We start from the raw sequence: 24,494 nt of genomic DNA, 5'->3' as shown, positions 1-24,494 counted from the left end.
AAAATCTCTTTTTAAGTCTGCATTCCCCATTAATTTTTGCTGAATAATTCCCATCTGTTGTGATATGTTTTATTTTAATGTCTTTTGCAGATCAGAATGCATGATTACACTTATATACCGCTAAATAAAGTCAAAGATGGAATCACTGTGAATGTGTATGGTGTTGTTAAATTCTTCAAGCCTCCATATCGCAGCAAAGGAACAGGTAGGTAAAAACGTATGACTGACACGTGGCCAAAATTTGCAAACTAATTAAAAGTGCACAATTGCTTGTTTTGGGAGTATGTGAGCATAATATAGATGCATATACATTGTGCATGGTTAAGGGAGAATGAGAATGAAGCACTGAAGGATTCGTAATCTGACTGTCATATCAGTATCAGCTGACTGAATGCAGCATCCATTTCATCTTCCAAAATCTTCTGTTTCTTGATTTATCTATTTTGATTTTAAAAGCTACTTTGCATTCTGCTTCATCATTGTTTATAATAATGCATCCCACTTTCTAACAAGTAACCTCTTGTGACTGACTCATCGAACAATTAAAATGTGTTCTTTTTGTTTGCATTTTCAAAATTCCTTCTAAATTGGAACTCCTCGATCAGATCTCTGCTTGTCCTTCAGTGTTGTTTTGTCAAGAGTCCCTCGTTTTGTAGTTTATTCGAGGCTGAAGCTTATCACTAATGATATTTGTCTTAGTCTACTATAAATGTATGTACTATTCACAAAGGCTCCCAGTGTCTCAAATGCATCCATTGGATATGCTCAAAGGGTTGAGCAAGGTAAATTAAAAATGTAATAAATGTGGAGCTGTGTACAATCAAATCAACATTGTCATTAAAAAAAATTACATTCATGGTTGAAAGTAAAAATAAGAATACATTTGTTTTACATTGTATTTTTACATGGTTTAATAACTGCTGCTCAGCGTTTTTTTTAAATAGAATTTCTCTCTTACTGTTTGAGCAGTTTGATGAGTTCATATGTAAGAGCTGAAAATAGTCAGCAGCTCTGTCAGTAGTTGTGGAGAGAGTACAACAGAATTAATGTTTCAAGTCAAGTATGATTCTTCCTCTGAACCTTTCCAAAGACCAACATTTGTTCCCTATCCCTAATTGCCCTTGTGAAGGGGGTGATGAGCTACCTTCTTAAAGCAATGTAGTCCATATCATATAGGTGCACTCGCAGCACGGTTAATGAGGAAATTGCATGGTTTTAATACTGTGACAGTGAAGGAATAGTGTTACAAAGTGTTAAAAATAGAGTTAATAAGTAAAATGAGCAGTTTCTATCCATTCAATAGCCTCTTCTGATACTTTGGTTCTCTGTACGGCTAAGATGTGCCCACATTTTATTGCAAGTCTAATTAATGGGAAGAAATACATGAGTGTAACTGGGAGGTGAGGTGTTTAAAATGAATATGTAGTTACCCTTCATTTATAGGCAAATTGTAAGGCAGTGTGTGTGATTTGCCATATGCTGTTGAAAGCAAGATACCAGATGCTTTTTTACCTATGTTTTTCTTTAATAGCAGCCTGTTAAAAACTTTGGTCACTTATTTATCTCTTATGCATTGAATATCTTCATGAAATATGACATTTTATTAATGTCTACTCATCAAATTATGACTCTTATGAGTGCTCACATTTGTTTTTGCTCCCAACAATCAGGATTTAATATTAATTTAAAAACCATTAAATGCTTGTGGTCTACATCTTCACTTGGAAGAAGTTAAGCTATTGCAAATATTTACAGACATGGGCTGTTGTTTTAGCTGTATCTCGGAGCAGCACTGGAACATGCTATAAAATACATGATAGAAACTGAAATAACTGTGGATGCTGGAAATCAGAAACAAAAGCAGAAATCTCAGTAGGTCAGGCAGCATCTGTAGAGAGAAATCAGAGTTAACATTTTGGGTCCAGTGACCCTTCCTCAGAATACAGCTTGAAACTCCTGTACAGACAGTTATATAGATTGTACAGTGCCGAAACAGGTCATTCAACCCAAATGGCCATGGTTTATGTCATAAATGATGACCTCTGCAAACCCACAATCCCCAATTCATTGCATTCTATCAATACATCTCTATTCTACTCTCTTTCTCATATGTGCCTAGATTTGCCTTAAATGTCACTATTCTAGATAGGAGGTTGGCAGGGGTGTCGGGTCCTCAACAGCAGGGAGGCAAGTGCGAGGCTGGAAGGAGATACAGTAATCAGAAGTAGTAAAGTGAGGAGACAGGTCAGGTTAGAACGCAAAAGGGAGCAAGGAATGCCTGTTGAATTAAATTGCATCTGTTTCAATGTAAGAGGGCTGACACCGAAGGCTGATGAACTCATGGCATGGATAAGTACATGGGACTGGGATATTATAGCCAATATAGAAACATGGCTTAGGGAGGGACAGGACTGGCAGCTTAATGTGCCAGGGTACAGGTGCTTGAGGCAGGACAGACCTGGTGGAAGGAGGGAAGGGGGAATTGCAATTAAAGCAAGTATCACAGCAGTAATCAGAGATGAAGGGTTGTCGAGTGAGGCTTTGTGGGTGGAGCTAAGAAATAACAAGGGGATGGTGGCATTATTGAGGTGGTACTATAGGCCCCCAAATAGTCAACGGAAATTAGAGGAGCAAATATGCAGGGAGAGAGGGGAGACTTGCAGGAGAAATTGGGTTATCCTAGTAGGGGATTTTAATTTTCCCAACATAGACTGAGACTGCCAGAGCATTAAGGGTTTAGATGGGGTGAAATTTGATAAGTGCAATCAAGAAGGTTTCCTCAAGCAGTGTGTAGTGGTTCCTACCTGGGAAAGGGCAAAACTTAACCTACTCTTGGGAAATGAGGCAAGACAGGTGAATGAGGTGAGCATTATGGGACCAGTGACAATAATTTTATGAATTTTAAAATAGTTATGGAAAGGGACAAAACTGGTCCACAGGTTCGAGTTTGAAATTGGGGCAAGGTGAATTTTGATGAAACTAGACAGGAGCTTGCAGGGGTTGATTGGAGGAATTTGTTTGCAGGGAAAGGCACTGCCGGCAAGTGAGAGGTCTTTAGAAGTGAGATAGTGAGAGTTGAAGGTCTATATGTTCCTGTGAGGGTGAAGGGCAAGGTTCACCGGAATTGGAAACCCTGGATGACAAGAGATATTGAGGCTTTGACCAGAAAAAAAAGATGGAGGTGCGGCTCAGGTCTGGGCAGTTGGGATCAAGCGAATCCCTGGAGGTATACAGGGAATCCAGGAGTTTACTAAAGAAAGAAGTCAGGAGGGCAAAAAAGGGGGCACAAGATAGCCTTGGCTGAGAGGTTAGGGTGAATCCAAAAAGGTTCTTTAAGTATATTACAGGAAAACGAATAACTGGAGAGAGAATAGGACCCCTCAAGGACCAAAGTGAATATGTATGTACAAAACTGCAGGAGATGAGCAAGGTTCTCAATGAATATTTCTCTGTGTTTATCATGGAGAAAGTCATGAAGACTTAGGAACTTGGGGTAGTTAGTGGTGATATCTTGGGGGAAGTCCATATCACAGTAGAGGAGGTGTTGGATATATTAGAATGTGTGAAGGTGGATAAATCTCCTGGTCCTGACCAGATATATCCAAGAATGCTGCAAGAGGCCAGAGAAGAAATTGTGGGGGCCCTGGCTGATATTTTTGTATCATCGTTAGTCACTGGTGAGGTCCTGGAAGATTGTAGCGAATATTGTGCCATTATTCAAGAAGGACTATAAAGAAAAGCCTGGGAATGGATAGACCAGTAGGCTTAACATCTGTGGTAGGTAAGTTACTTGAGAAGAGTCTGAGAGATAAGATATATAAATGCATTTGGAAAGACTGGGTTTGTTTAGGAATATGCAGAATGGATTTGTGAGTGGAACATCATACCTCGCAAATTTGTTAGAGTTCCTTGATGAAGTGACCAGGAAGGTTGACGAGGGCAGGACGGTAGACATGGTCTATATGGATTTCAGTAAGGCCTTTGATAAGGTTCCACATGGTAGGCTGCTCTGGAAAGTTAGATCGTATGGAATCCAAGGCAAGCTGGCAAATTGGATACACAATTGACTTGATGGTAGTAAGCAGAGGGTAACAGTGGAAGGATGCTTGTTGGACTGGAGACCTGTGACTAATGGTGTGCCTCAGGGGTCAGTGCTGGGCCCATTACTGTTTGTTATCTATATCAATGATTTGGATGAGAATGCACAAGGCATAATTAATCAGTTTGCCGATGACACTAAAATAGACGGCACCGTGGACAGTTAGGAAGACTATCAGAAATTGCAGCAGGGCCTTGATTAGCTGGGGAAGTGGGCTGAGAAATGGCAAATGGAGTTTAAGACAGATAGGTGTGAGCTCTTGCATCTTGGAAAGTCAAATCAAGGTAGAAGTTTCATTGTAAATGTTCGGGTTTTAAGGAGTGTAGTGGAACAGAGGGACCTTGCAGTTCAGGTTCACAGTTCTCTGAAAGTGGAGTCACAGGTAGACACGGCAGTGACGAAGGCTTTTGGCACATAGGCCTTCATCAGTCAGGACATTGAGTGTAGAAGTTAGGAAGTTATGTTGCAGTTGTACAGAACATTAGTGAGGCTGCACTTAGAGTATTGTGGTCAGTTTTGGTCACCTTGCTATAGGAAGGATGTTATTAAACTGGAAAGAGTGCAGAAGAAATTTACAAGGATTTTGCCAGGAATCAATGGTCTGAGCTTTAGAAAGAGGTTGTACAAGCTAGGACATTTTTCTTTAGAATGTAGGAGACTGAGGGCGGATCTTATAGAAGTGTCTAAGAGCATGCGAGGCTTAATTACGGTGAATAAACTCAGTCTTTTCCCCAGGGTTGGGGAATCGAAGGCGAGAGGACATCAGTTTAAGGTTAGAGGGGACAGAATTAAAGGGAACCTGAGGGGCAACTTTTTTTTAAACACACTGAGGGTGGTACACATATGAGCTGCCAACAGAGGTGGTTGAGGTGGGTACATTAACAACATGTAAAAGGCATTTGGATAAATACATGGATAGGAAAGGTTTAGAAGGATATGGGCCAAGTGCAGGGAAATGGGGTTAGTGTGGATGGACATTTTGGTTGGCATGGAGCAGTTTGGGCAAAGGACATGACTCTGTGCTGTATGACTCTATGACCTCATCTCCTCCCTTCCAGATTCTAAGTGATTCCTGTTAAAAACATTTCTATTAGTTTTAGTAGTGTCTACTTTATATTGATGACTGTTAGGTTTGGATTCCCTAGCAAATGGAAGCCTTTTCTCTAGGTTTATTGTGACTTTCCCACAAAGTTATCATTGGTTACATTGGTTGCACATGTGCCAGGCAAGACCATCTCTAATAAGCTGGAATCTAACTATCTCCCCTAGATGTTTATTGACAGGACCATTGTTGAATCCACCCCTCACCCCATAATGTCAACCTCCTGAGAGTTACCATTGACCAAAAGCTGAACTGGTGCAGCCATACAAATTGCCAAAAAAAAACAAATTGCTGGAGAAAGTTGGCAGGTAAGCAGAGTTAATGTTTCAGGTCCAGTGATCCTGCTTCAGAAGTGGGTCGCTGAGTTCTGAAGAAGGATTGCTGGACCCAAAATGTTAACTCTGCTTTCTGTCCAGACATGCTGCCAGACCTCCTGAGTTTCTCCAGCTACTTCTGTTTTTGTTTGAAATTTCCAGCTTCCATGATTCTTTTTTTTCAACCATATGAACATTGGGCTACAAGAGCAGATCGGAGGCTGGGAATTCTGCAGTGAATAACTCAGCTCCTTGCTGCTCAAGACGCAAGTCAGTGATAGAATACTCCCCAGTTGCCTGGATGGATGCAACTCAAACTTGACACCATCCAGAAAGCTGTCCTCCTGATTGGCACCCAATTCACCACCTGCAACACTCATGCCCTTCACCACCAATGTATTGTGGCATCAGAGTGTACCATCTACAACATGCACAGCAACGACTCAAGTAGACTCCTCTGACAGTGTTTACCAAGAGCCCACACTCTGTCTCTTCGAAAAGGACAAGACCACCACTGATGCCTGGGAGCACCACCACCAACAAGTTCCCCTCCAAACCACACATGGCCCTGACTTGTAATTATGTCACTATTCCTTCACTCATGTGGGGTCAGAGTCCTGGAGTACACTTCCTAACAGCAATGTGGGAGCACCCACACCTCGAGGGCTACAGTACTTGAAGAAGGCAATTTGCCATCACCTTCTCAGGGACAGTTACAGATGAGCAATAAATGCTGGTCTAGCCAATGCTGCCCACATCCCAAAGATTGCAAATTGCACCCAATGATCATGGAATGGAGGGATCAGGAATGAAAAGCTTACCATACAAGGAATACATGAGGACTCTGGGTCTATACTCAATGGAGTTTAGAAGGATGAGGGGGGATCTAGTTGAAACTTATTGAATACTGAATGGCTTGGACAGAGTAAATGTTGGGAAGATGTTTCCAGTGGTAGGAGAGACTGACCCCAGGGCACAACCTTAGAATAAAGGGAAGACCTTTCAGAACGGAAATAGGCAGAAACTTCTTTATCCAAAGAGTAGTGAATCTATGTCAGAAGGCTGTGGAGGTCAGGTCATTGAGTACATTTAAGGTGGAGATAGATAGGTTCTTGAGTGTCAAGGGGATCAGGGGTTACAGGGAGAAAGTGGGAGAATGGAGTTGAGAAACGTATCAGAGTCAAATTTTGACTGGTGCTGGAAAAGCACAGCAGGTCAGGCAGCATCCGAGGAACAGGAAATTTGTTGTTTCGGGCAAAAGCCCCTCAAGAATTCCTGATGAAGGGCTTTTGGCCGAGGCATTCATTTTCCGGCTCCTCAGATACTGCCTGACCTGCTGTGCTTTTTCAGCACCACTCTAATCTTGACTCTGGTCTCCTCCAGCATCTGCAGTACTCACTTTTGCCACTTAAGAAACCTATCAGCCATGATTGAATGGCGGAGCAGACTCGATGGGCTGAATGGCCTAACTTCTGCTCCTATGTCTTATGGTCCCATCCCTGGGAAGCCGGAGGTGTGCGGGAGAGAATGGATTGTTAGCATGAGGGCTGAGTGTGTTAGGTGTGGCAAGAGAAATAGATTTGTTTCTGCTGCTCCTTGTCCACGAGTCATGTAAGAAAGGCACTTAGTTCATCCAGGCAACTGATCCCCACCAACACCCCCACTAACCTTTTCGATGGCAGATTTCCCAAGATTAATATTAATCCTTGAACTGAAATGAAAATCTGATGCGTGCAGCCTGATTAAAATACTTTGATGAGCGGATTGCTTGCCAGCCCCATGACCCTGGCTCAGTTCAAATGTGGTGGAAGGATTTAAGGCTTAAAATGCTTTACGTTCCACTAATCCCAAACCCATTCTTTCTCAGGGTTGACGATTCCCCTGAAAGTGCATGACATTACAGAAGGTGGAAAATGAGTTGTCTGGGACCTAATTAACTTTATAGCCTTCTGCAAAATCTTTTTATTTCATAATTTTCAGGCTCTCGATTGACCACCACATGATCTGAATGCATAAGGGCAAATGTGACATTACCCATTGTGTTCCAGATGGCGTGTTCTGATTAAATTTGGGATAACCTGGAGGGCACGTTCAGTGCCGAAGTCAGTTCTCATTAGCTTTGTTTCTCCTGTAGGAGAATTGACTGTTTGCCTTTCTCAGTTACATGCAGGATGTAACATGGTAGGTAAAATTCAGCAGAATGTAATAGCCAGACAGTGTGACACACTGAGGAATCATATCATCGTGATTACCAGAGGAAAACTTAAAATTTCACGATTGGAATAATTTCTTGTGGGCGCTTTCATGTATTTGATAGGTGAGTTAAAGAGTGGCTCCTTGAAGAATGAAGATGTTAATTGGAACTGTTGACAGAAATTCAGCTTTGACTTGGCCAATTTTCCTTCCTTCCTTTGGTGTGTTGACATTTTTAGGTGACGTGGAGCTTGATTTTCTTGTTGTGAGTTCAATTGGGAGTTTTGAATCTTACCAGCTAGGAAGAAAGACTTAGGGAGAGATTAAATTCAGATGCTACAACATTACCACCTAAGGCTTCAAATTAGTGGGGTATGACATGTGTACACTTGTAACCGATCATGCACCATGAGACAGAGGAGCATTAGTAGACCATTCAGCCCATCAGTTTGCTCTGTCATTCAGTGAGATTATGACTGATGTGATAATTCTCAACTCTGCTTTCTTGTCTTTTCCTTATGTCCTTTCGTAACCTTACTGATTAAAAATCTGTCTATTTCATCCTTGAATATGTCTAAATTGTGGTCTCATTTAATATTTTGTATAGTTTCAGCATATCTTCTTATTTTTATACTACATTCACTTTGAAATAAAAGCCAGTACTTCACTGTGTTCCCTATTAACCACTGAACTTGGATGCTGGCTCTTTGTGATTGATGGATGGTGAATCCCAACTCCCTCTGTTCTGCAGTCTTTTTCCATGTAGTTAATACTTAACTCCTCAATTTTTCCAAAGTGCATAGCCTTACATTTTATTCCCATCTGCCAAGTTTTTGCCTACTTGCTTTATGTCTATATCCCTCTACCGACTCTGTCATCCTCACCACTTGCCTTCCCACCTTTTTTGTGTCATCCATAAACTGAGCGATACTACATTTACTTTCCTTATCTGAGTCATTAATATATATTGTAAAAATTGAGATCCCAGCACTAATTCCTGTGGCCATTACTAGTTACAGGCTGCAATTCCTGAAAATACTCCACATTCTAACTCTTCTTTATTAATTAGCCAATCCTCATCTGATGTGCTTCCTCCGATACCATGAGTTCATATCTTATTAAAGAGCCTAATGCGAGGTTCCTTATCAAACACCTTTTGTAAATCCAAATTTGTTACATCCGCTGCTGCTCCTTTATCTATCCTCCTCAGAGAATTCTAGTAATTTTGTCAGAAATGATTTCCCCTTGAAGCTGCACTGATTTTGCTTTCTCATATTATCTCTTTCTAAATGCTTGGCAATTACACTATTTATAATTGACTTTACTATGTTCCCAAAAGCAGATTTTACGTTAACTGGCCTACAAAAAGTAACCTATTTTTTCTGTTTTTATAAATAAAAATGTTGTATTGGAAATTTTCCAATCTCTGGGACTTTTCCAAAATTTAAGGATTCTTAGAAGGTTATTATGACTACTGCAGTGAGTTTTTAGCTTCTTCCTTTAATAGACTGAGATGCTTCCCTTCATGTCTAGGGGACCTTTTGGTCTTTTGACCCATTAGGATCCCTTGCACTTCTCCAGTGATAGTTGTTGTATTTATTTCCTCTCTTCATTTTACCCCTTGATTATCTAGTGATTTCAGAATGCTGTTAATGTGAAGACTGATGTCTATTATTTATTCAACTCCTCTGCTATTTCTTGGTTCCCCATTATTATTCCCCACCCCCCAGTGTCATTCTCGAATATGCCTGCGTTCACATTAGCTTCTCTTTTCCTTTTCATATTTTAAAGAGGCTCTTGCTATCTGTTTGGATATTACTTGCAAAAGTTTACCCTCAAAAGTTTATTTTCTCCCTTTTTCTTCGATTGTCTTTTGTGGCCTCTTTTCAGGTGGGACTGGCTGACTTGCTCGATTCAGGTAATAATCCTCATGTCCCACTGTGTATTTAACAATATATGGCACTGTTGCCTTTGAGATCCATACTTCCTCCTCTTCATTGCTGTGGACAAAAATGGGTCCTAAAATGTAAAACTCCCTCTCTTTAAATGAGGCCTTGGCACATGTATGGACCCTTTGCATGAACTGCACATGAACACAAGCAGGAAAGGAAGATAACCCTTACAGTTCACTTATAATCACAGCAAAGTACGTTTCTCATCTTGTCAAGTGGTTTCGCCATTTGGGTGTTGAATCTTACCTGGAAGGTGCAACAGAGCTGATGTAATTCAGTCGTTGATATTCCTGGGACCCTATGTTCAGAAATCAGAAAGGGCTGTGTCAGCTGCCCAGAAAGATGCAGTGCAAAGCCAGTCTTCATTTGCACACAGCAGCAGATGTAGGTCAATAAAAGCAGGAATGTGATGAATTAAAAAAATCTCATGACACTGTGACAGCCCACCCCCATCCCTCAGTCCTACCATACCCATCTTGTGAACATCCTGATTGCAACTTTTTAAACTATGCTGATTCAGGTGACACAAAGTGTAGGAATAACAATTAGTGAGACATGATGCGACTGATTCGAGTGAGCATGGCATTACTTTTCTAGTGTCTGATTCTGGAGTAGAAAGGAAAGTTGAGCTGTCTGATGACTAAGGGTCAAAGACCATGAGAGATGAAAGTGATTGAATGATGTGATGAAACCCATGATAGAATGGCAACTGACCTGCGTAAGATGAGAATGCACAAAGTAGATTGGTCACCAGCTTTGATGGAAGGTAGTGGAGGGGTGAGGTATTGAGGGAGAGAGAGAGATTTTATTTGATTTATTATTGTCACTATATCTCAGTATGTGTGACAAGAATTGTTGTGCATGCTATTCAGACAAATCATTCCTTACATAAATACATCGGGGTAACAGAACAGAATGCAGAATATAGTGTTACAGCTGCAGAGAAGGTGCAGAGAAAGATCAACTCTTATACATGAGCAGACCATTTATAAATCTAATAACAGCAGGGAAGAAGCTGTTCTTGAATCTGTTGGTACATGTTTTCCAACCTTTGTATCTTCTGTCCAATAGAAGAGGGTGGAAGACAGTATAACCGGGTAGTGAGGGGTCTTTGGTTTTGTTGGCTTCCCCAGTGTAGTGGGAAGTGTAGACAGAGTTGATGGATGGAAAACTGGTTTTCGTGATGGACTGGACTGTGTGATAGAGAAAAAAAAAATCATACTGAATCTCGGGGCTTGACTTCTCATCCTGGAAGCTGTTACTGAGCATGATCAATTAACATTGTCACTTTGTGTTCTGTGTTCTCGCTAAATCTGTACTGCCTTGTTCAACCAGTTCACCCATTTTCTATTACCATTTCACGCGCTGCTGTGGGCCCCTGTTCTGACATGGTGTTTGTTATGTTCTTTTAGCAATAAATGCCAGTGTTGTCTAACATCAGGTTTGGGCGTAATCTAATTTACTGGAGAGTTGATTTGTACAGAAAAAAGTTGCATTTAACCTCTAGATATCTTTTGTCGGATTTTGAAACGTCGAATAAAAGAAGGCCATTCAGCTCATCAAGTCCACCCTGTCCCTCTGAAGAGCATCCCACCCTATCCCTGTAACTCTGCATTTCTATGCCTAACCTGCATATTCCAGGACACTCTGGGGAATTTAGCATGGCCAATCGCCTAAACGGCACATCTTTGGACTGTGGTAAGAAACTGGAGTACCTAGAGGAAACCCACGCAGCCACTGGGGGAGTAAGCAAACTCCACACAGTCACCCGAGGGTGGAATCGAACCTGGGTCCATGGTGCTATGGGGCAGCAGTGCTAACCGCTGAGCCCCAGTATCCTATCTGTGCCAGTGACTGACTGGGACACTGAGAAGATGTTGAGTGTGCGGATGGGTTTTGTTGAGGAGATGCCATAGTGCCTTGTTGGCACAGGGTGAACAGCTGCATCTGGTGCCAGTGGGTGGCACAGTGCCTCAGTGACACCCAAGGAAGAGGTTTCTGATGCTAAGTGTGGCATGTAAATGATTCTAATCATTTTTACAGGCCATAATTAGAGAGCTGCTTTGCATTTGAAAGGTATCCATTAAGTCAAAGCTGTAGGTCAAGTTGATGGAGTGATTTAGCTACAAAGGCTGCTCTTCGTTTTTCTTAAACGATACAGTGAAAGTGATTGAACATAAATACTGTGCCTTTGCCTTCATGTTTATACAAGCTATTTTAAAGTTTCTTGACGTCAGCAGTGCTCAAGGAGAGAATGCTTAAGGATGCAGCATTCTCCATTGTGCTTGGAGTTTGCTGTCTATCCCTAAGGGACATGTTGGAGAAGCATATGGCACACATGATGCTTACAAATGGTCATTCCAATTATTCCTGCAAGCTGGAATACATGTCATGATTATGGGCATTGAATGTCCTGTAAATCTGTGTCCAGACAAATGTATAGTTGAGGTGTATTGGCAGTTTGCATGTGTAGCGTTTTCATTATTTTTATGGACCATTGAAAGAAGCTTGAAGTGCCTCATCCAGTCGCTCTCTCAGGTAAAACGTGTTGAATCACATGAGCAGAATGCATTTTTCATGACGTGTTTAATTGCGTTTTCGGCTCTGACTCTGACCAATCGTCCTGCCTTTTCTCATGCGGCTTGATACCACATTATGACTTTTGGTTCAAAGCAGGATTAAATCAGTCTAATTCATTCACAGGGTGATGGTGTCGCTGGCTAGACCAGCATATATTCCCCGTTCCTAATTGCCCAGATGGCAGTTCAGGGTCAACCATATTGCTGTGGGAGTCGCATGAAGTCCACGGTAAGGATGGCAGTTTCATTCCCTAAAGGACGTTAATGAACCCAGATGGGGTTTTTTCTGACAATTGACAATGGTTTCATTGTCATCACAAGACTCTTAATTCCAGATTTTTATTGAATTCAAACTCTACCTATTGGGATTCGACCCTGGATCTCCAGAACATTACCTGAGTCTCTGGATTAACAGTCCAGCGATAATACCACTAGGCTATGACCTCCCATGGAGGTAAAATCCAGAACTGTCTTCTGGCCTAAACTTCAATGTTAGTTATTGTTAATTACTGCTAAATACTGGTAATCATTGATGTACCGGGCTCTGACTTATAGTTACACTAGATAGGGAACAATCTATGTTTCTTTGTATATTCATGTTCTTGTGCTCATATGTGTCAGTCAGTCTAGAGTGGCAGTGCAGACTGGTGTTCTAACCCCACCCACTCTGTGGTATTTATACTCATTGATGTGCACCTCCATGACATCATTGTAAGTTTGCTTAAGGGTTCTGAAGCAATGGCACAAATCCAGACTTTCTCATTGAATGAGCAGCTCCCAATCAGCTTGCAGTATTTTGCCCAAATGACGAATTGATATTTTGTATTCGACATTGACTGTAAAAAACAACATAACCTATATTTACCTAGTGTCAGTACTTTTATATTTGAGTTTCAATTCACTGGCTAGTGATTAGCAGTGGGGACTCCGAATTGTTTATCACCATTTTGTTACAGAGGTGCTGAAACCAATTGTAGTGCCTCTGCCTGTGTTCCAGATAAGATGACAAAGCTTAGACCAAGACTTAACCCTGATTCAGGTGACCTCTAGTCTGTATGATTCATTGAGGGATACTTCAACTCTGAGCAATTGGAAACACAAAAATATAGCCTGCTGAAGTAATATTTGGAGGTATCTAAGCTCTTTGTCTCTTCTGTGTCAATCAATTAATAAAGTTAAAGGCTAAGTTGGTGAGATAATATTGATGTGTTTGATAATCTGAGGACAGATTGCTGGCCTGACCTTTAAGTGCTTATTCTCTGTTTGCACGATCAGTTTTGAAATAATCTATGCAGCCTTAATTATGTTACTGAATGTTGCCTGTGGTACTTTGGAGACCGTTGACATTATATAATTAATAGGCAGGACTATTGACTATTTAAAAATAGCTGTTCTTTCTGTCGAGTGAGTGGGAGAGCTAACTTAGTCTCAAATCAAGGATTTTGAGGGAGGCTACATCAGGGACACATCACTGACCAAGAATTCTTAAATGGTTGACATGTATTTGAGCAACATACACTTGGAAAATTATGCACCATGGGGAAATGATACTTTTAGCTTTACTCGGTTTTCTGATATTTTCCTGAATTCTGAAAGTAATAGGGAGTTTGAGGCTCAATTATGGATGAAACTGAGATAATTAACAGTGTGGCATAATGCTAAAACTGCCTAGATTTGAAAAAAGATAAACAATGAGGTATTATTGTGTCTAAGGGGACATGAAGAGTCGTGGCATGGTGGCTTAGTGGTTAGCACTGCTGCCTCACAGCACCAGGGTCCCAGGTTCGGTTCCAGCCTCAAGTGATTGTCTGTGTAGAGTTTGCACATTCTCCCCGTTTCTGTGTGGGTTTCCTCCAGGTGCTCCGGTTTCCTCGCACAGTCCAAAGATGTGCTGGTTAGGTGAATTGGCCATGCTAAATTGCCCATAGTGTTAGGTGCAATAGTCAGAGGGAAATGCGTCTGGGTGGGTTACTCTTTAGAGGGTCGGTGTGGACCAGTTTCCAACTGTAGGGAATCTAATCTAATCGAAAAAAAGGTAAGTTGCCCTTACTAATTAATGTGGCCAGTCATTATGATAATCTTCATCAACTCGATTATAAGTGGGATTCCAGCAAAGTGTGTGACACTTCACATGCACCCAGTGTCATGTGATTATGCATACAGGTCATTTATCTAGCAGGACAGATTAATTTTTAATCATTTTTTCAGGTCTGTAAAATAACAAATATTTGGACTGTTGGAATGAAGTAACCTACCTTTGTTGTTTGGTTCAATATTTAGTATTCTATAGCAACATTTTATAAAACAACTTGGAGAATGAATTATTTAAATTAGAAGTAAGAAGGCAGAAAATAACAAACGATACTGGAACAGTGAGCTGCTTCAATTAGGAGAATTCATTCCAATGAGTGCGATAAGGAAATTGAGCAGTGCAGGAACTTCATGAAAAGAAAATTGGGAAATATGCAACAAGAAGCCAAAGACAACAGAAGGGCCTGCATTATTAGGATATGGTTCAGAACAAGCAAGTGAAATGTGTGTATAATTTGAGAATGAAGTGAAATTTTCCAACTCCTGATTTCCGTACGATTCCTTACCACTTATACAATTGAACAATGAAAGTTTTACCACTTTGTCATGTTGAGCTTGGGCTGTCCTTGCCACACGCACCACTGTATGAATGTGTTCAGGACAGGATTGCAAGAAATGCATCTTCTCTAGCTGCAGCCCTTTCAGTCTCAGGAGAAGTTTGAGGATTAAAAAATACCAAAAGCTGAAATCACAAGCTGCATTCGAATTTTTTGGGCATCCCAGTCTGTTTGCAATCTCAGAACCTGTAGGTAAGTTGTGAATATTGCACTTGTATAATTTGCATGTATGTTTTGTACATAACATTACATTATTGAAAATTGGAGGTGATTGTTCTGCCATGAGGGTTTAACTTCCAAGATAACTAACTTTGCACTTTGGGAGTGAATTATGCAATTGCACCATAGCAGGGCCAGGTTTTAGCCTGAGATTTACTATGAGTCAGATATAATGATATTAGAAGCTTTCCATAATGTGTGTTTTTTTTTGTTGTATATCAAGGTGACTCTCAAAACCATAGGTTCCGTGGCTAAATGGCCTTCTCATTTTCCAAAGATTTAATTCTGAAATTCTTTTCACTCAGTTCAGTCAGAGTTGTCTGTTAATAAAACTGACTCTTAAATAAAAATGCAGTTTAATTGTTTCCAAGTGCTGTATCCTATAAACTTCACATTTATCGAAGTGTTGTTGACCTGGTTGCTTATTGTCTCCTTGTGCACATTCGAGTTAGATAAAAATGGATCACATTGAAGCTAACATGGTTGATGAACCTATTAACATTGGAATTTATTGCTGTTTGAGAGATCTGTTACATGCTTAAGAAAAAAAAAATTCTTTAACTATCCTGATATTTCTGTGGCACTTACTCCTTTGTGGATAATTCATTCTCAAATGTGATTCCTGTCCCTGCTTCTGAAAATCAGAACTGTTTCAGTACAGAAGATGGCCAATTAGACCATTGTGTCTTCATTGGCTTTCCAAATGCACATGTTGCCTTATTGGGGAATGGCACTAACACACCACAAATAGTCATCCAGTGCCCCCCTGAATGTCTTCATTGAGCCTGTCTCTGCCACCCTTCCAGGCGGTGCGTTCCAGCACTGAACCACTCACTGGGCAGAAGATTATTTTTAATGTTACATTTATGACTTTTTCCAGATCAATTTAAATCTGTGCCACCTTGTTTCTTATCCTGTTAAGGACTACAAAGACTTTATTGCTCTCCCAAGTTCACCTCGCGGAACTACTCATCTCTATAGGCTTTCCTGTGACCTCTTTCCTTGACCTCTCCACCTCTTCTCTGAACTCAAATCTCATTCTGCCTGGTAAGTCACTCAGCAAATAGGGGGTAACCCCTCATCCTCACTTTTGTGCAAGGGTTAACTCCCTTCATGAGCTGCAACAAGGCCAATCTGATAATTGCTTATTTCCTTTGCAGTTTGCATACCTTTGTCTTTGCTAGTGTCCTCCACCCTTATTCTACAACCCTGAACAAAATCTACCTCTGGCTGTCTACTAGCTAGCTATCAATTAGATTTGTACTTATAAGCCAATTAAACAGATCCTTGCCTTTGCTCTTGGCACGTTTTCCAGTGCTGGATTCATTGCTGTTTAGTATCAGCACAACAATCACTGCAGCCTTAAGGCTAAAGCTAGAGGCTCGAGGCCACTGTCATGCCTGATCAATCTTCCCAAACCGGGCTGACCATCTCAAACGATGTTGCATTTCCTTCCCAAACTCATGGCCTACTCGAGCATCTTGGGCATAGATTCAAACATTGCCTTTGTTGCGACGTACTTTATTGGCTGTAATGTGCTCTGGGAGGTCCTGAAGTTTTGGAATGTGCTGTATAAATCCAGGTCTTTCCTGTGGCTGTTCTACACCCTGGTCCCTCCTTGGCTTTGGCCTGACACTAAGGAGCCGTGGAGAAAGTTGAGGACTGCAGATGCTGGGGATCAGAGCTTAAAAATGTGTTGCTGGAAAAGCGCAGCAGGTCAGGCAGCATCAAAGGGACAGGAGAATCGACGTTTCGGGCATAAGCCATTCTTCAGGATTCCTGAAGAAGGGCTTATGCCCGAAACGTTGATTCTCCTGTTCCTATGATGCGGCCTGACCTGCTGCGCTTTTCCAGCAACACATTTTTAAACTAAGGAGCCGTGGGGATAATCTACATAGGCAGCACGGTGGCTCAGTGGTTAGCACTGCTGCCTCATAGCGCCAGGGACCCGGGTTCAATTACCGCCTTGGACAACTGTTTGTGTGGAGTTTGCACATTCTCCCCGTGTCTGCGTGGGTTTCCTCTGGGTGCTCCGGTTTCCTCCCACAGTGCAAAGATCTGCAGGTCAGGTGGATTGGCCGAGCTAAATTGCCCATGGTGTTAGGTGCATTAGTCAAGGATGAATGTTGGGGAATGGGTCTGGATGGGTTGCTCTTCGGAGGGTCGGTGTGGCCTTGTTGGGCCGAAGGGCCTGTTTCCACACTGTAGGGAATCTAATCTAATCTCAGATTGCTGTGTCAATTTGATTAGTTTTGGCCTTGCCAAGTTTGAGTCAGCAGGAGTTTGAGCTCAGCCATAACGTGATGCTGAATATTATAGTCAGACAGGAGAGCAGTGGGGTCGTGGAGCAGAGAGTCACAGTAACAACATTTGTATGGAAGCTGACCCAATGCTTGCTTAATGTTGCAAAAGGGAAGTGTAGATCATCGAATCCCGACAGCAGGCCATTCGACACATCAGGACTGCACCAACCCTCTAAAGAGCATCCCACCCAGACACCTCTACCCTATCCCTGTAACCCTGCATTTCCCATGGCTAATCCAACCAACCTGCACAGCCCTGGACACTGGGGGCAATTTATTATGACCTGTCCACCTAACCTGCACATCTTTAGACTGTGGGAGGAAACTGGAGCACCCAGAGGAAATGCACTTAGACATGGGGAGAATGTGCAAACTCCACACAGACAGCCACCCGAGGCTGGAATTGAACCTGTGCGCCTGGGATTCGTGAGGCAGCAGTGCTAACCCCAGAGCCACCAAGCTGCCCCAAGCCTCTGCTTGAAGGGACTGAGGGTGGAATTTTGAGGAAGGACAGGAGAAATGATTGAAAGAAGATATGGTAACTGTCTTAGGCAGATATGGATCTAACCTGGTGAATCTCCATTGAAGACATTGTGTAAGCATCAGTTACTTAAGTAGAAAGCCAATTCCTCTCTATTCTCATTGACAACATTTCTGTCTTTGTACAACACTAAGCATCAGAGTCTCAAAACACTCTGCCCTAAAAAAAAATTGCATAGACAAAATTAGTGTGCTTCCAGAGAAAGCATTTGCGAAAATCTATGGTGTACATTTAGACATTAATTTAAAATTAAAGTTTCACACAGTATGGATTGCTGGTAGGAGATAGGCCTACACTTGCAGAATTTTAAACAGTCGTTATCTGCTGCCTTTAAGCTCTAACTAACCCCATAGAAGATTTGTACATCCAAATTCTGAATAGCAATGAAGGAATATGCTTTTTTTAAACCAACTCGTCCACATATATTAGAGACAGGAGCAGGAATAGGCAGTTCAGCCACTCAAGCCTGCTCCGCCATTTTAGATGATCATGGCTGATCTCATCTCAGCCTCAGCTCCACTTTCCCATCCTTCCACCCATGTCGAAATAAAAATCTGTCTGTCACCTCCTTACATTTACTCAATGTGTCCATCACTGTCTAGAACAGTGAATTCCATGGATTCACGATCCTTTGAGAAAAGTAATTTCTCATCTCAGTTTCAAATCTGCTACCCCTTATCCGAAAACTATGATCTCGCATTCTAGATTGTCCCACGTGAGGAAACAACATCTCTGTGTCTGCTTTGATGTTTTTTTCTGGTAGTTTCAAGGACACAGGGAAATGTGTCTTCATGGGTATAGTATTGTGGAGTTCCAGCATCCAGCGAATCAGAAATCCTGACAGAACTTGCTTTGTAGTCCTCAGCAAATGCTTTCAAACCACTACCTCATGAAGATACTGCAATAGTGGAATGTGCATAATTTTGGGGGGTGGTGAGGGAAGGCATGTGCTTTTCTAGCACTAGGTATATGCTTCTTTGCAGTGGTCTTCCACAGATAGGGAGATGACCTTCTTACCTGCTTCTCTAATGTTCACAGTGATGGCACCCAAGATCTATGATCCTGAAGGCACTTTGTTAGCTCTGGCTGATGGGTGCTCTGGAGCATCTGCCTTTTTTTCTCCACCTAAACAGGTAGTTTTTTCATCTTCAGAGTAAGGGGGTAAATCTGACATTCAACATTAAGCAAACATTTGCAGGCATTGGAATTCCGAAATAAAACCAAAAATTGCAGGAGGAACTCTGCAGGTCAATGACTGTCCATCTGACCTGAAACATTAACTCTTTGTCTCTCCACAGCTGCTGCCTGACCTGCCAAGTTTCTCCAGTATTTTTAGTCTGAGTGGATAATTGCTTTACAATTGGGGGAGTTTTTGTATTCTTTTAAAGCGTAAGAAGGATTAAGGCATTCTATATTTACCTATTCAGAAGTTTATAGAGATCTGAAGATTGCTTTGGGCATTGCATGATGTGTTTTCTTTATAGAGCTCTGACACATTTAAATTTACCAGGTGGATCTGACTGTCGACACCCTGTGTGCAGTCACAGTATCAGTTCCTGCATTTGTACTGCCCTCTAGTGTGATGTGGTGCACACTGCTCTGTTTCTGAGGTGTGGAAGCTGTGTGAGGAAGGAAGGACAAAGAGGCTTTTCATTTCCCAACCTTATAGCCCTACATCCTCAGATAATGCAAAAACCTGAAGTGTTTATAAATGAAGAGAATAAACCAGTGTTCCAGTAGGTTTGTTTGATCTACAAGGAGCAGAATCTTCACATGTAATGGATTCTAAATATAATTTGATCATTTTTCAGAGCTCTGAATGCCCTTTTTTATAGTTTATTTGATTTGAGCATTCTAACTGAGTCAGAACAATGAATAATGCACACCTTTCATTGTTTACCCCTGCGGCGTGGAAAGTGAAATATGTTTGGTTGAATTAAATTGGAGATTGGAATATACATGAACTAAAGATGCTTTAACTCCAACACCTCTCGCTGTCCCTGCCCACCAGATTCTGCCTTAACCCAAGTGACTGCTCTGTTTTTTTAAAGGCTGGATAATTGTTAGCAGGGCATTTGGACTTAGGAGGCATTATAGCTAAAACCCATACCTGTGTTCACCTAACACCTCTTTGTGTGTGCACCACTTGGAATGAATTTTATGAGAATTCTAATGATCCCATCCATCCTTAAATTGCAAAGACTATTCCTTCAGCTTTTGAAATGGGTTTTGTGGGCCCTAGGAACTTTCAGGGCTCACAGATCTTCCAGTCTCTATCCTTCTGATCCAGCGCATGCTTTATGATGCAGGTAGTTTCTGAAAAAGTTGGTACCTTCTCTATAGTCACTGGCAAGGGAACAAATAACTCCTGGTTTCTAAATTTGATTAAAATTTTCTGCAGTGAATGCACTGCTTTTTTTTGGTTACAATTTGGACATAAGATATGTGGAGAATTGCTGACATTATGTTAGTATTCACAGAGGTCCTTGGCAGTGTGTTTGCAGTGTTTTCTCTTATAGAGAATATTGAAAGCCTGTTACACTAATGCAGTAACATTTCTCCAGTGTCTAGGGGTTTGCATCTTCCCAGTGTGTGGGTCATCTCTAAACAACGATGAGGCCTTTTGGTGCTCTATGCATACAACAAAAAACTCCTTCAACATCATCCAAACACATCCCTGTTCTAGCAACGTTTAAGAAGATTTGTAGCTCAGGTATGTACGTTAGCTCGCTAAGCTGGAAAGTTTGTTTTCAGACAGCTTGTCACCATAACTAAGTAACATCATCAATGAGAGTCTCTGGTGAAGTGCTGGCGATATGTCCTGCCTCTCTATTTAACAGTCTTGGATTCTTAAGGTGGGTGATGCCATTTCTGGTACTTTTCTTTCCATGGGAAGGTTATTAGGGTCTAAATGGATGTATTTATTGATGGAGTTCTGGTTAGAATGCTATGCCTCGAAGAATTCTCGTGTGTGTCTTTGTTTCACCTGTCCTAGGACGTGTGTGTTGTCCCAGTCAAAGTGGTTTCGTTCTTTGTCTGTATGTATGGAAACTAGTGATAGTGGGTCGTGTCTTTTGGTGGCCAATTGGCGTTTGTGTATCCTGATGGTAAGTTTGCTGCTAGTTTGTCCGATGTAGTATTTTTTTTACAGTTCTTGCATGGCATCTTGCAAATGATGTTAGTTTTGCTGGAGGTATCTAAATGATTCTTTAGGTTCATCGGTCGCTGTTTAAGTGTACTGGTAGGTATGTGGGCTACCACGATACCAAGGGGTCTGAGAACTAACATAATTTACAAGATATCATGCAAGAACTATAAAAAAACTATGTCAGACAAACTAGTAAGAAACTTGCTACCAAAAGACACGACCCACTAATATTCATACATACAGACAAAGAAGGATATCACTTTGACCTGGACAACACACACATCGCAGGACAGGTGAAACAAAGACATGCTTGAGAATTCTTAGAGGCGTGGCATTCTGACTCCATCAATAAACACATCGATTTAGACCCATTTCTGCCTTCCCTGTATTTTAAAAAAAAGAGAACCAGAAATGACATCCCTCACCTTAAGAAACCAAGACCGTGAAATAGAGGGGCAGGACATACCACCAGTGCTTCACCGGGGACTCTCATTGATAATGTTAACTAGTCATGGTGATACAACATCTGAAAACAAACCTTCCAGCTCAGTGAGCTAACTTACATACACCGCTGTTCTCTCTGTATTCAAATCTCCTTCCACTATCTCATCTGGTAGTGTCTTCAGATCATCACAATCTGCTGCTTACATTGTATTATTTGCTATCTTCTGTTAGCTGCTGGAGATCTGTGTCCTATGATCCCTGCCATCTGCAAATGGAAAGTTTTTTTCAGAAACCTTTTGATTTTATTTATTGTTTATTGATGGAGTCAGAATGCCACGCCTCTAAGAATTCTCAAGCATGTCTTTGTTTCACCTGTCCTGCGATGTGTGTGTTGTCCAGGTCAAAGTGGTGTCCTTCTTTGTCTGTACGTATGAATACTAGTGGGTCGTGTCTTTTGGTGGCAAGTTTCTTACTAGTTTGTCCGACGTAGGTTTTTTTATGATTCTTGCATGATATCTTGTAAATTATGTTAGTTCTCAGACCCCTTGGCATCGTGCTAGCCCACATACCTACTTAAACAGCGACCAATGAACCTAAAGGATCCATTAGCACAGAGCCTGAATGCTTTCAATCCAACCGTTGCCGCTATCTTGAATTACCAAGTAAATTGAAGATTCAGCTGGGCAATTGCTTTATGCTTGAACCCTCTGAAAGTATCTATTTAAATTGGAGAATTCGGAGGGTTTCAATAAAACTAAGTAAATACTCACTCAGGAAAGACTGGACTCTCAAATATGTAGTCTACTTTAAATAGTCAAGCTCATAAGTAACAGCTATTCAACAGACTCCAACGTACCTCACAGACTTGCAATTACACCTTATGACCATAAGATAGAAGAGCAGAAATTAGCCCATTCAGCCCATTGAGCCTGCTCCACCATTCAGTCATGGCTGATAAGTTTCTCAACCCTATTCTCCAACTTTCGCCCGTAGCCCTTGATCCCCTTAATACTCGAGCATCTATCTATCTCTGTCTTAAATATACTCAGTGACCTGGCCTCCCCAGCCTCTGTGGCAATGAATTCCAAAGATTCACCACTCTCTGGCTCAAAAGGTTTTCCTTATCTCCATTCTAAAATGTCTCCCCTTTTCTCTAAAGCTTTGTCCTCAGGTCCTAGTCTCTCCTACCAATGGGAACATCTTTCCAACATCTACTCGGTCCAGGCCATTCAGTATACAGTAAGTTTCAATTAGATCCCCCCACATCCTTCTAAAGTCCATCAATTATAAACCCAGAATCCTCAAATGTTCCTCATATTTTAGGCTTTTCATTCCTGGGACCATTCTTGTAAACGTCCTCCAAACACGCTCCAGGGCCAGTACAACCTTCTTCAGATATGGGACCCAAAACTGTGCACAATACTCCAAATGTGGTCTGACCTGAGTCTTGTAGAGCCTCAGAAGTACATTCCTGCTTTTATGTTCAAGTCCACTCAAAATAAATGCCATCATTACATTTGCCTTCATAACTACTGACTCAACCTGCAAGTTTACCTTGAGGAATCCTGAACTAGAACTCCCAAGTCTCTTTGCATTTCAGACTTCTGAAATTTCTCCCCATTTAGAAAATAATCCATGCCTCTATTGTTCCTACCGAAGCACATGACCTCACACTTTCCCATGTTGTACTCTATCGGCCACTTCTTTGCCCACTCTCCTAACCTGTCCAAATTCTTCTACATCCTCCTCAATGCTACCTGTTCCTCTACCTATCTTTGTATCATCTGCAAACTTAGCCAGAATGACCTCTGTCCCTTCATCTAGATCATTAATGTATAAAGTGAAAAGTGGTGGTCCCAATACTGACCCTTGCTGAACACCATTAGTCACCAGCTGTCATCCTGAGAAGGACCATTTTATCCGCACTCTCTGCTTTCCGTCAGACAGCCAAGCTTCTATTGATGCTAGCACCTTGCCTCTGACACCACGGGCCCTTATCTTACTCAGTAGCATCCTGTACGGCACCTTGTCAAAATCCTTCTTGAAGTCCAGATGGATAACACCTGTTGGCTCTCCTTGGTCTAACCTGCTCATTGCTTCCGCAAAGAATTCTAGCAGATTTGTCAGGCATGACCTCCCCTTGATGAAACCATGCTGACTTTGTCCTTTTTTATCATATACTTCCAAGTATTCAGAAATCTCATCCTTCAAAATGGATTCCAGGATCTTACCCATGACTGATGTTTCACTAAAGGGTCTGTAATTTTCCATCTTTTGCCTTACTCCCTTTTTAAAACAGGGGTGTCATATTAGCAATTTTCATGTTCTCTAGGACCTTCCCTGACTCTAATGATTTCTGAAATATCACCACTAATGCCTCCACTATCTCTTCAGCTATCTCCCTGAGAACTCTGGGGTGTTAATCCATCTGGTCCAGGTAATTTATCCTCCTTCAAGCCATTCAGTTTTTCTAGCACCTTCTTCTTGGTGATGGCCACCATACTCTGCTCTGCCCAGTCACTGTCTTGAATTTTTTGGATATTACTTGTGTCTTCTACCATGAAGTCTGACGTGAAGTAATTATTCAGTTCCTCAGCCATTTCCTTGTTCCCCCCTACTATCTCTCCAGTGTCATTTTCCAGTAGTCCAGTGTCCACTTTTGCCCTTTATATATTTAAAGAAACTCTTACAGTCTCCCTTTATATGACTGGCTAGCTTTCTCTCATATTTGGTCTTCTCCCTCCTTTTTATTGTTGCCCTCTGTAGGGCTTTGTAAGCTTCCTAATCCTCTGATTTCCCAATGTCATTCGTCACATTGTATGCTTACTCTTTTGATTTTATGCTGATCCTGACTTACCTAGTCAGCCATGGTTGCCTAGTCCTCCCTCTACCATGCTGCTTATTCCTTGGATTGAATCTCCGCTGTGTCTCCTGAATTACTCCCTGAAACTC

At 41.5% G+C, this 24,494-nt stretch overlaps 1 protein-coding gene across 3 annotated transcripts in view; it reads left to right on the top strand.

The window, feature by feature from the left end:
- The window catches only part of pot1 (protection of telomeres 1 homolog), a 332,035-nt gene that overhangs the window by 113,255 nt on the left and 194,286 nt on the right, over window positions 1–24,494 (top strand). For all 3 annotated transcript variants that reach the window (XM_043709133.2, XM_087997426.1, XM_087997427.1), the window contains exon 7: window positions 91–205. In XM_043709133.2, coding sequence (XP_043565068.2) covers window positions 91–205 — 115 coding nt within the window. The remainder of the gene's footprint in view (window positions 1–90; window positions 206–24,494) is intronic.

The sequence above is a fragment of the Chiloscyllium plagiosum genome, unplaced genomic scaffold (genome assembly GCF_037043375.1).
Source record: "Chiloscyllium plagiosum isolate Xiang-an unplaced genomic scaffold, Cpla_swu_hap1 HiC_scaffold_19, whole genome shotgun sequence".
NCBI lineage: Eukaryota > Metazoa > Chordata > Chondrichthyes > Orectolobiformes > Hemiscylliidae > Chiloscyllium > Chiloscyllium plagiosum.
This window is presented reverse-complemented; position numbering and strand designations above follow the sequence as displayed.